Source organism: Podarcis pityusensis, assembly GCF_964106645.2.
Source record: "Podarcis pityusensis genome assembly, chromosome: 16".
In the NCBI taxonomy this organism is placed as follows: Eukaryota; Metazoa; Chordata; class Lepidosauria; order Squamata; family Lacertidae; genus Podarcis; species Podarcis pityusensis.
In genome coordinates this window covers 22,712,923-22,724,225 of record NC_138041.1, presented here as the reverse complement: position 1 = coordinate 22,724,225, position 11,303 = coordinate 22,712,923, and the positions used below count along the sequence as shown (strand labels likewise).

The following is an 11,303-nucleotide window of genomic DNA, read 5'->3' as shown; positions in this document are numbered from 1 at the left end:
CACAGGGCAGGCGCCACTACCGAGAAGGCCTCTGCCTGGTTCCCTGTAACTTACTCTATATATGCTCTCTCGACCGCTTCAATGGGTGGAACTGGCACTGTTACAGGTGCTACATAATATATGTAAAATGCTGATGTGTGTGTGTGTGGGTTTTTTAAGCTTATTGCTGATTATACTTTTCTGAATGTTTTGATTGTTTTCACTGATCATTTTATTTTTCTATTCTTCATGCAAACTGCTTTGAGGTTTGTTACAATCCAGTAGTATGGAATCTTTTTAATGAAATAAATAACTAATTTTGCTACCAGAGCAGGCAGGAGTTGGGTACCTGTGGGCTTCCAGGTTTTGTCAGTCTGTAGCACTTGTCCTCACCTATAAACATCTGACCAATGATCAGCAATGGGTGGTGATGGTGGAAGTAATTTAATTATACCCAAAGGGCCACAGGTTCCCCACCTCTACTTAAGGGTGTCACACAAGGTTTTATTTTTATTTTTGCTATTTTACTTCTGAATAAGCACATGTATGGGCTGGCTGCCTCTGAGCGCGTACAGAGGGAGCCTCTGAGCATGTACGGAGTGCAATTTCCTTCTAATCATTTAGATTCCTCATCCATTTCCAGGAGTCTGTTGGGCGGCGCGGGGCTGGGAACAAACTAGACGATGAGACTTGGGGGCGAGTGGCGCTTCCTAGAACTCTCGCCGCCGGAGCAGAAGGTAAAAAGGCGACGCGGCCCCTTTAAATTCCGGCAAGCTCCCGCCCCGCCTCCTGCCTGCTTCGCGCACCCGCATGTGTAATAAGAACTCGAGTTCAGCTGCGCCGCCAGGATCTTCCCGAGACCGGAAGTTGTTTCTCAGGCGGCCGGGGAGAAACCGGAAGTGGCGAGAACGGCTGTTGCCCGGGGACCCCGAGAAGAGAGTCGCGGAGCCGCTTGCAGGTGAGTGAAAAGGAAGCGGGCGGGCGCTGCGGCGAGTCCCTCCTCGGTCCACGGCACAAAGAGGCTGCTTGAGCCCCGGAACCTTCCCCCCCCCCCGGGCAGGAGAGCACCGGGCTCCTGAGCATGTGCAGAGGATAATTCTTTGCCTGCTGTTTAGCACGCGAGTGTTGCTGTTTAATGCGAGGAAGGTCCAGGCTGAGAGGAGGGGACTGGCCCAAGGTCACCAAGCGAGCCTTTTGAAAAGCCCATTTCCCTGCGCAGCGCTAGAGGTGAAAGGAAGGTTCTTCGCGCACATCCGGTGCCACTTGCCTCTCAGACTTTGAATTAATGTTGTTATTTAGTCGTTCAATCATGTCCGACTCTTCGTGACCCCATGGACCAGGCACTCCTGTCTTCCACTGCCTCCCGCAGTTTGGTCAAACACATGCTGGTAGCTTCGAGAACACTGTCCAACCATCTCGTTCTCTGTCGTCCCCTTCTCCTTGGGCCCTCCATCTTTCCCAACATCAGGGTCTTTTCCAGGGAGTCTTCTCTTCTCATGGGGTGGCCAGAGTATTGGAGTCTCAGCTTCAGGATCTGTCCTGATTTCCTTCAGAATGGAGAGGTTTGATCTTCTTGCAGTCCATGGGACTCTCAAGAGTCTCCTCCAGCACCATAACTCAAAAGCATAAATTCTTCGGCGATCAGCCTTCTTTATGGTCCAGCTCTCACTTCCATACATCACTATTTGAATTTATATGTTAGATTTGAATTTATATGTTAGCTATATTAGGAACTGCCTCGAACCGGATCAGATTATTCGTCCCTTTAGCCCAGTGTTTTATAGTTCCACCAACAGTGGCTCTCTGGAGTCTTTGGCACAGAGGGGTCTTTCCTTTCTTTTCCTGCTGGATATCCTTTTTATAAGTGGGGATATTTAAATAGTTGCAAATATTAGGGGCGGGAGGTGGGTGGGTGGGGGGTGTCAAAGGGTGAGTCATTCACAACTTGAGCTAAACCTTCAACAGTTGTAGCTATGCCAGTCCTTTTGTGGTATAAAAACGTAAGAGCCGTACTGGGTCAAGCCGACAGCATCCTGTTCTCAGAGAAGTCAACCAGATGCTAAGGCATGGGTTCGAGCCCCACACATTGGGCAAAAGATTCCTGCGTTGCAGGGGGTTGGATTAGATGACCCTTGTGGTCCCTTCCAGTTCTATGATTCTATGCATCTTCTGCTGGATGTCCTCTTGACCGGTGGTACTTAGGGGTTGCATATGTTACTGGGGAGGGAGGGTCCTGAAGGACAAGTCACAGCTTGAACACAACTCACAGCAGGTGAGAGAGCCTTGCTGGATCAAGTGAAAGGGACTCGTCTGGTTCCAGCATCCTGTTCTCACACTGGCCCAAAGGGAAGCTTTCAAGTAGGGCCTGAGTACACTAGCACTCTGCCCACCTGCGATTCACAGCAGCTGGCATGCAGAGGTGTTTACTGCCTCTGACAGTAGAGGCTAGCAGCCATCTAGAGTAGAAGCCTTATCCCCCATGAATTTGTTGAATTCTCTTTTAAAGCTGTCCAAGTTCGTGACTGTCACTACATCCTGTGGCAGCTAATTTCGCAGATGAATTAGATGCTGTGTGAAGAAGGACTTCCTGTTTGTCTGTCCTGAATCTTCCAAATGTTCAGGTTCCCGGGTTTTTTTTGAGTTGTGCATGTTTAAAGCTTAATAGCTTTATTTAGTAGAGCGCACTTTGTTGGGACCCAGGTGAAGTGTTTTCCTCATTTGGAAGATATAGATTGTTGTGTGATCTTGGTCCAGTCATACACACGCAGGCTCACCTATCTCACAAGAGATGGGAGAACCATTATGCTATCTGTAGCTTCTTAGAGAAAAGGCTGAATATTTTGCTGGCATCCGTCTGTCTCGGGAGACAATGGAGGAGTGTGCCTTTGTGGGTGAAGTCAAACTATTGGAAGGTTACAGTGCCTGTTGTGGCAGTAGAGATTGATAAGGGAGAGACATGCTTTGTTGCAGCTGGGGCAGATGACAGTTAAAAAGAATATATTTGTCTTGCTTGGCCTTCTGAGAAGCACAGGTTGCAGATTCTATTTTATCTTCACAACAACCCTGTGAGGGAGATTAGGTTGAGAATGTGACCCAAGGTCATCTAGTGATCTTCATGGCAGATGTTGCTCCTTTCAGCTGGAGATGCTTCCAGGGACCTTCTATGCTTTCACCTCATTCCATTTTTATTTTTTATTCCATCCTTCCACCAATTAGCCAAGGGCCTTTTTGCTCCCTTCCCCATTCTCGCCTTTCAGTAGCCCTGTGAAGTAGTTTAGGCTGGGAGGGGTGGGGAGTGAATCAAGGTCAACTATTGAACTTCCTGGCTGAGTGGGATTTGAACCCAGGTCTCTCAGGCACTTTAATTGTGACACCACACAGGTTCTAAGCTTCTCTCTCTACAGGACACAAGCCTTGTGTGCCTGGTGTTCATCCCCACCCAAATGGCATCATTGGCTTCAAGACAGGAACAAACAAACAAGAGACAGTAAACCAATCAAACAACACATATAGTGGACTTTGTAGCTCAGCAGGGCTTTCAAACCAGATCTCTGCAGTCAAAAGCCAGCAGTAAACCACACTGGCTCATTTTCACCACCAGCTTGTCATTCTCCTGCCCATTGCTTATTAGATTGTGAGCTGGGCTGTTTGTTTATGCCGACTGAACAGCCTCTGGTTTCTCCGGCACCTGATTTGTTGCAGAGATTTGTGGCTGTCTTTCTCTTTGGGATCTGAAGAGCAATGGGGAACACGAGCAGTGAGCGGGCCGGTGTGGAGCGTCAAGGCAGCCACAAGACACCTCGGAGAGATAGCGGAGGAACAAAGGATGGAGACCGGCCGAAGATCTTGATGGACAGCCCTGAAGACGCCGACATGTTCCACGCCGAGGAAATAAAGGTATGTGACCTCAGGCGTTCGCCCTCATTCACTGGGAAAGCCGAGTAAAAGGGTTCATGCTGCCATTTTGAAGGATGTGAGACAGGCGCCAGTTTACTCTTGCAGAAGCTCCAGCAGCCAGTTGGTTGTTTGTCTTTTTAGAGAGGGGGAATTGGCCATTGGGTTACATCAAGCGTTAGTACCACTCAGAACAGACCCACTGAAAGCAATAGACATATCTAACTTGGATCTGTTAATTTCAGTGGGTCCCCTCCAAGTCAGACCTAGGCAAACGCTGAGTCATTTGAATGTCTGTTTCCACCTCCTTCACCCTCTGCTAGGAGGCGGTCAGATAATGGTATGTAGGCCCAATGGAGCAAAGGTCTGCTTCAGAAGATTGTGGGATCCTATGGATAAGATTTTGGGAGTGCCTGGAGAAGGGATAGGAAGGAGAAATCCAGCTATGCAAGTGGACCCTAAATGACCCACCCCTTAGCCACTTAACCTAAAACAGATTGAGGAACCGAATTTTTACCAAGACTTGGCCATTACACCACATACTCCTCCCTCCCTGTCCTACGCAGCTTGGCAAGGAAAAAGAAGAATTCCTGGCCTGGCAGCATGACGTCGAGGTGAATGATAAGGCTCCTACACAAGCTCGGCCAACTGTTTTTCGCTGGACCGGAGGAGGCAAAGAGGTCTTTCTGTCTGGCTCTTTTAACAACTGGAGCAAACTTCCACTGACGCGGAGGTGAGCATCTTTGTGGCTTGGTCTGGGCTACCTTTGTTTGCCGTCTTGGTGAGGATGCCCAATATGTTTTAAAGGGTATTTACAGTGTCTATCCTTACTGCAGTTTCCTACAAGAGCAGGAAAAGTGGGCTGAGCTTGGTGCCATGCTGTTATCAAATACTGGTGGTGAAGCCAATGCTCATTTTCAAGAGCAGCTCACCTTTATGGGCATGGGGAGCCAGTCTTGCAACAAAACATCGCTGCAAATCCCCAGCCTCTAAGCAAGAGCGGCCTACAATCGCACTCACAAAGAGCTGTTGGGGTTTTGCTTTTGGTGGGCAGGATGGTACTGTGTGTTTCATTCCAGTATATTGGGGTGGGTTGTCTGCAGAATGGGAAGAGGCAAAAATTGTCCTTCTGATTGGACCACTCTTCAGATTCAGACTTTTTAATTATTATTTAGCTGACTCACTTTCTACGGTAAAGGATTAATTGTATCCCCTCCCTCTCTCTCTTTCTCTTTTTAATCCCCTCCCTCTCTCATTTATAGCCACAATAACTTTGTAGCAATTCTCGATCTCCCAGAAGGCGAACACCAATACAAGTTTTATGTGGATGGTCAATGGACACATGATCCTGCAGAGGTAATATTGCCTTTTTCAATCGTCTTACTTGGCCATCATGAAGGGCTGGTTCATGCATCCATGCCTCCGCCTTCTTTAATTTCTCTGTGATTGGTGGCTGGCAGATGAACATGCGAAATGCCGGGTGCATTGGAAAGCGTGTTGTTTTAGGGATGATAGTTCACATCAAAGGTGGTGGCCCTTTTACATATGTAGGCCATCACTTGACGTAGCAGCATAAAGTCACGTATATCCATGCGCAAATCAATTTTGACAACTGACTTCTTTCTGTAATGAACCAGTGGGGCACCTGCCGTTGGTCAGACACTCAGCCGAAGACTTCTCCTTTTTAAAAAAATCTTCCTACATCCTTCCCATGGGAAGGCCTGAGATTTGGTCATGGATGGGGAGCCTGTACCCCTCCAGGTGTTGCTGACATCATCCCTGACCATTGGCCACTCTGACCGGGGCTGATGGGAGCTGGAGTCTAACAATCTGGAGGTTCCCAAAAGCTATGGGGTGGAGCCCAATTTGGAGATGCAAAGTAGAGCTTTGCTGGTCTACATTCTGTTCCTTCTCCTTCCCCTCCAATCTCTTCCCATGAGGCACCCCAAAGCAATTTACAAGCTGCCCCTTGGTTTTCTTCCTAGCCTGTAGTAACCAGCCAGCTGGGGACAGTCAACAACGTCATCCAGGTGAAGAAAACAGACTTTGAAGTATTTGATGCTTTAATGGTGGACTCCCAAAAGTCCTCAGATGTATCTGGTAGGTATCTTGGTGTCGTGCTTCTCCATGGTTGGGGGTGCTGTGTTGCCTTGGTCCAGGGTTTAGTGTCTAGCTGTGCATTTTGCAGAAGTGACATCATTGAACACTATTTGTTTCATGGCAGTGGGGATGGTCTGAATGCACAGTTAATCCTGGAGGACTTTGTTCCTCCCGGCACATTATTGAGAGTGTCAGTAACCACACGGAAAGTGGTGATCGAGCAGACATTGTGCACTTAAGAGTCTCGAACAGTTCTTCAGCAAGGACTCCCGAGTAAGCTTAGCAATCGTGAGATAAGATCCCTTATGGATCAAAGAACGGAAAGCACAAGATAGGAATAAATGGACATATCTCACAGTGGAGAGGTGTAAAAAGTGTCCTCCTCAATGGAATTGGTATTGGGGCCTGTGCTTTTTAAACTTGGCCTGGCGTTAGATGTGAGCAGTGAGGTAGCGAAGTTTCCTGAGGGTACCAAATTGTCCAGGGTGGTAAGAACAGCAGCAGCATCCAGAATTAAAGGCATAATATATTATTCGCCCAAATGTTGTTCTGCTGTCTTGGAACATCCCATGGATGAGCTAGAAGAAATGATCTAGCTATACAGATGTTGATCAGTTACATTCTAAACCTTTTAACTGTTTTTAATCCGAAGTTTTAAATTCTTGTAGCCCTCCCTGGGACCTGGTGGTGAAGGATGGGCAATAAATTCAACAATGATAATGATTTTTGTTATTGAAAAAGGCATTGCAGAGAGTGCCAAAAGGATCTCTCTCAAATGGGCAAACAGGCAGTAAAGTTTGCTGAATAAATGGCATTCAGTGGTAAAGTGTAGAAATCAAGTAAGGAAACCTTTGGGGATTCAAGACCACGGCTGAAATGGGAAATTGTTTAGAAGTGCTTTCTCCCAAATAGACCAAGGTTAACCACAGGAACCTCCCCTCTCTCTCCCCTCTCCTCCCTGAGCAGAGCTGTCGAGTTCACCCCCCGGACCCTACCACCAGGAACCCTACATCTGTAAGCCTGAAGAGCGCTTCAAGTCCCCCCCCATTCTTCCTCCGCACCTCCTGCAGGTTATCCTAAACAAAGACACTGGGATTTCGGTGAGTAGAGAAACGTGAAGATAGAAGCAAGCCCCCGCTTTCCCCCCAAATCAAATTCACTGTGTAAGCTGGTGTGTCCTTACCAGCTTTGGGCAGTTTTTATGTGGGGATTCTCCATTTGAAAACAGAGGTGGCACAGTGAGACTGAAACTCTGAATTGTTTGACTTAACCTGGCGAGGAGGGTTATTGGTTTCTTTTTTTCTTATTATGTGTTTTTATCTTGTATTTTTATGCTGTGAACTGCCCTCAGATTTACACATGGAAGGGAGATGGTATACAAATATAATAATTATTATTATTAATAATAATAAGCCTTGCCGCACCTTGCATCCTGTTTTCTTAATAAACTGGTCATGCTTGGGTTTGCATTTCAGAAGCTTCCACAGGAATGGAAAGTTTCTTTCATGCTACAAAAAAAATGTATTTGGTAGATGTACAAGGGTCCTCTGGTGGCCCCTAGTGGCTTTCCTGATTTTGCATTCAAAGTTCTAAATAGGGCTAGGCGACATATTGTCCAAAAGTGGTTTGAAGTCCATATTGGGATATCGGTTTTATAATTTTTGACCTGGCAATATATCGCAAATTACAATGTGTGTGTGTGCTATGCACAAATCACAGTGTGGGGAAAACCATGGAACCAGCCAATGTTTCTCTTGATTCCTGCAGCGCATTAACTCTGCTCCACTGCCTCGTGCTGGGGGCAGGCGAATCACAAGAGCAGGCGCTGGCAAAAATCACGATGCGGGGAAGACCGTGAAGCCAGCCATTGCCTCTACATAGCGCCAATCCTTATTTCAGATATTGTGATATATTGGTATATCACAATGCTTTGCTGGCGATATATCACGATGCTGAAAACCAGATATTGCCCAGCCCTATTCCTAAATCGGGATGCGGGTGGCACTGTGGTCTAAATCACAGAGCCTAGGGCTTGCCGATCAGAAGGTCGGCAGTTTGAATCTCCACGACGGGGTGAGCTCCCATTGTTTGGTCCCAGCTCCTGCCCACCTGGCAGTTTGAAAGCATGTCAAGTGCAAGTAGATAAATAGGTACCACTCCAGTGGGAAGGTAAATGGCGTTTCCATGTGGTGCTCTGGTTTGCCAGAAGCGGCTTAGTCATGCTGGCCACATGACCCGGAAGCTGTCTGCGGGCAAACGCCGGCTCCCTTGACCTATAGAGCGAGATGAGCGCCGCAACCCCAGAGTCGTCCGCGACTGGACCTAATGGTCAGGGGTCCTTTTACCTTTTAGTCCTAAAGAGAGCCAGTGCGGTGTAGTGGTTAAGAGCGGTAGTCTCGGAATCTGGTGAACCGGGTTCGCTTCCCCGCTCCTCCACATGCAGCTGCTGGGTGACCTTGGGCCAGTCACACTTCTCTGAAGTCTCTCAGCCCCACTCACCTCACAGAGTGTTTGTTGTGGGGGAGGAAGGAAAAGGAGAATGTTAGCTGCTTTTAAACTCCTTCGGGTAGTGATAAAGCGGGATATCAAATCCAGACTCTTCTAAATCAGATAGAGTGCTTGGGGGTCAAATGCAAACCTCTGGGGCTGTGTACCTGGCCCTTCGGAGTCTCCCTTAGCCACACCCTCTCCTTAAATTGCTCGTCTCCCCCCAAACCACACCTTCACTCTGCCCTTTCCTCAGAAGCCTATGCCTGGCTGGAATGTGTCTGTGAACTGCGACAGTGCCTCTGACTTGGTTGGGTGGAGACAACAGTGGTGCAGAAACCTGCCCCATGTGTATTGCTGGAATGCAGCGATGCTCCACTCACTTGACTTTGGTGCCACCTGCAACAGCCATGTGGCTCCTGGCAGGCTCCTCGAGAGGGAACGTGGCCCTTGAGCTGAAAAAGGGTTCCTCATCCGTGTCCTGAACTACTCTCCTTTGTCGCCCTCTTTAGTGCGATCCTGCCCTGCTTCCCGAGCCGAATCACGTCATGCTGAATCACCTCTATGCCCTTTCCATCAAGGTAAGTTGGCGGCTTAAGTCCTTGCTGTCTGCCTGTGTTTAGACGGTTCTGTCTTCTGATCTCCCTCTCTTTGCAACTCTCTCCTAGGACGGGGTCATGGTGCTCAGCGCTACCCACCGTTACAAGAAGAAATATGTCACTACGCTGCTGTATAAGCCCATATGAAAGCAGAGCTGGGTGCCCAGGCCGATGGAGCAGCGGAGGGAACAAATGAGAAGCGTATGCTCTTTGAAACAGTAGCGGACTTGCTGTCGAATCGTAACGCATATTTATATATATATATCTTTATATTTTTTAAAAGAGCCCAAATTTGCCTTGCTCTCTTTCTCTCCCTCCTGCTTTGAATGTTCTTTAGCCCCACAACCGGGAACCCACTTGTGCTGCCAATCAAGGCCGTGGGTTTTTGAGGGGGTTCGTTGCCCTGTAATATTGCGGGCGGGGGGGGGGGGATCTATGAAGACGCACAAGCTGCCAAGGGCATTTAGTTTGCAGAGTTAATACAAACGAATTTTTGAACCGGGCACTCGGGATGAATGGACACCTTCAATCGTCCAAAGTCCCCAAAGTGGCTTTGCTTTTTTTCGTACAGCAATACGTGTAAGAGAAGGTGTCTTCCTTCTGTAGCAATCTGGGCATACCCTTATAAATAACTTTTTATTTTTCGTTCTCGTTCGTCCCTGCCCTCCCCGCTAGTCACCTTTTGTAACCTGGGCGCGACTTGCCAGGTTTCAGATGACTGGCAAAGGCAGCCAGCTTTGGTTACTTGCCAGCAGAAAATGCTTGGCACATCTTTCAGTTTACTGCAGCTGGACTGATGGCTTTAGGTTGGTGGTTTCACTGTCCGGTGGGCAGCAGGATCTTACGAAGAGGCTAGAAGAGTCGGACACTGCTGTGAAGCTTCGGGACCAACCCTTTCTGGGTCCTACAAGCCCCCTAACTTCTTGGATAGCTTGCTCAGAAATGTGGCTCCTTCCTTTCCAAAGATTAGAACTCCCAAGCAATATTGCTGCCCTACTCCAGGGTTGCTAGGGGAGGTGGGCTTTGCACCCCAGGCCTTCACATGTCTCTACGCTAAGGAATCAGGATGCTTCTCCTCTCAAACAGCTGTAGCCTCCCCTTGTTTGTGGCAGGAGGCTCGTCAAGGGGCTACACCTCCCATAAAAGATAAGCTGCCTGCTTGTCTCCCCCCCCCCCCAAAAGGCCAATTAATGTGTTGTCTGTCACACCAAGGTGCACACACTCCCTAGCCTGCTGTGGCACCAGCTTGTGCCTTCTTAGCCAAGCGAGCCCTGTGTGGTTTTTTCCCCTTCTGATTCCTTACCAATCTTTTGAGGCCACCAGGCAGTTTTATTGCTTTGAGTAGCTGAAACTGATATATAGGTAGAACAGGCACTCTAGAACAGGGGCTGGCTAACCTGTGGCTCCTCCAGGTGTCATTGGGCTGCAACCGCCTTCATCCCTAACCTAGTCTGACCAGCTGTTTGGGACAGATGGGAGCTGGGCGGCTCCAAGCTCCCATCCCTGCTCTAGACCGCTGTTGAGAACAGTATTTCACGTCTGCTTTTTTTAAAAAAATCTTCTGTTTGCTGTTTTTTCTCTTCAGAAATCAGTTTTTTTAAAAAGAAAATAAAATCAGTTTACATAATGAAGAGTGAGCATTTCCTCTGCACCTTTCTTGAAAGGAACACAGGTTAACTTCCCGACATTACGGCAAAGGTTGCAACCCATACTGTCACCTGTGACCTGTTGCAATATGTGAGAGGAACATGCCTGTTGGGTAGGGCAAGACAAAGGTGGAGGGTGGGGGTTGTATGGTCGGGTTTACCAAGTGCTGGAGGTCAACAAAATGATTGTCTCGCAGTGGAGCTAAGTTAGCTACTCTACAGGAAAATTTAATGGTCACTATATAGTAGCCTCCATAAAGAAGGCTGATCGCCGAAGAATTGATGCTTTTGAATTATGGTGCTGGAGGAGACTCTTGAGAGTCCCATAGACTGCAAGAAGATCAAACCTCTCCATTCTGAAGGAAATCAGCCCTGAGTGCTCACTGGAAGGACAGATCCTGAAGCTGAGACTCCAATACTCTGGCCACCTCATGAGAAGAGAAGACTCCCTGGAAAAGACCCTGATGTTGGGAAAGATGGAGGGCACAAGGAGAAGGGGACGACAGAGGACGAGATGGTTGGATAGTATTCTCGAAGCTACCAGCATGAGTTTGACTAAACTGCGGGAGGCAATGGAAGACAGGAGTGCCTGACGTGC

At 48.2% G+C, this 11,303-nt stretch overlaps 2 protein-coding genes across 11 annotated transcripts in view; one reads left to right on the top strand and one right to left on the bottom strand.

Moving 5' to 3' along the window:
* The first annotated feature begins 785 nt into the window (after nucleotides 1–785).
* On the top strand, nucleotides 786–10,690 carry PRKAB1 (protein kinase AMP-activated non-catalytic subunit beta 1). Its single transcript, XM_080986481.1, has 8 exons — nucleotides 786–937; nucleotides 3,682–3,876; nucleotides 4,440–4,606; nucleotides 5,136–5,229; nucleotides 5,859–5,973; nucleotides 6,940–7,073; nucleotides 8,973–9,041; nucleotides 9,129–10,690. Exons 2-8 carry the CDS (start codon nucleotides 3,721–3,723, stop codon nucleotides 9,204–9,206), a joined length of 813 nt encoding a protein of 270 aa, XP_080842607.1. The 5' UTR covers nucleotides 786–937; nucleotides 3,682–3,720; the 3' UTR covers nucleotides 9,207–10,690.
* The window catches only part of CIT (citron rho-interacting serine/threonine kinase), a 120,912-nt gene continuing 119,090 nt past the window's right edge, over nucleotides 9,482–11,303 (bottom strand). For all 10 annotated transcript variants that reach the window (XM_080986144.1, XM_080986148.1, XM_080986146.1 and 7 more), the window contains one exon: nucleotides 9,482–10,955. The gene's annotated coding sequence lies outside the window, so the exon portion shown is untranslated. The remainder of the gene's footprint in view (nucleotides 10,956–11,303) is intronic.

Excerpts from the sequence above, each read along its gene's own strand:
- PRKAB1 (XM_080986481.1), top strand. The coding sequence starts at position 3,721 with ATGGGGAACACGAGCAGTGAGCGGGCCGGTGTGGAGCGTCAAGGCAGC. Across the intron at positions 3,877-4,439 it reads TCCACGCCGAGGAAATAAAG|CTTGGCAAGGAAAAAGAAGA; the intron begins GTATGTGACCTC and ends TGTCCTACGCAG. Across the intron at positions 5,230-5,858 it reads GGACACATGATCCTGCAGAG|CCTGTAGTAACCAGCCAGCT; the intron begins GTAATATTGCCT and ends TTTTCTTCCTAG.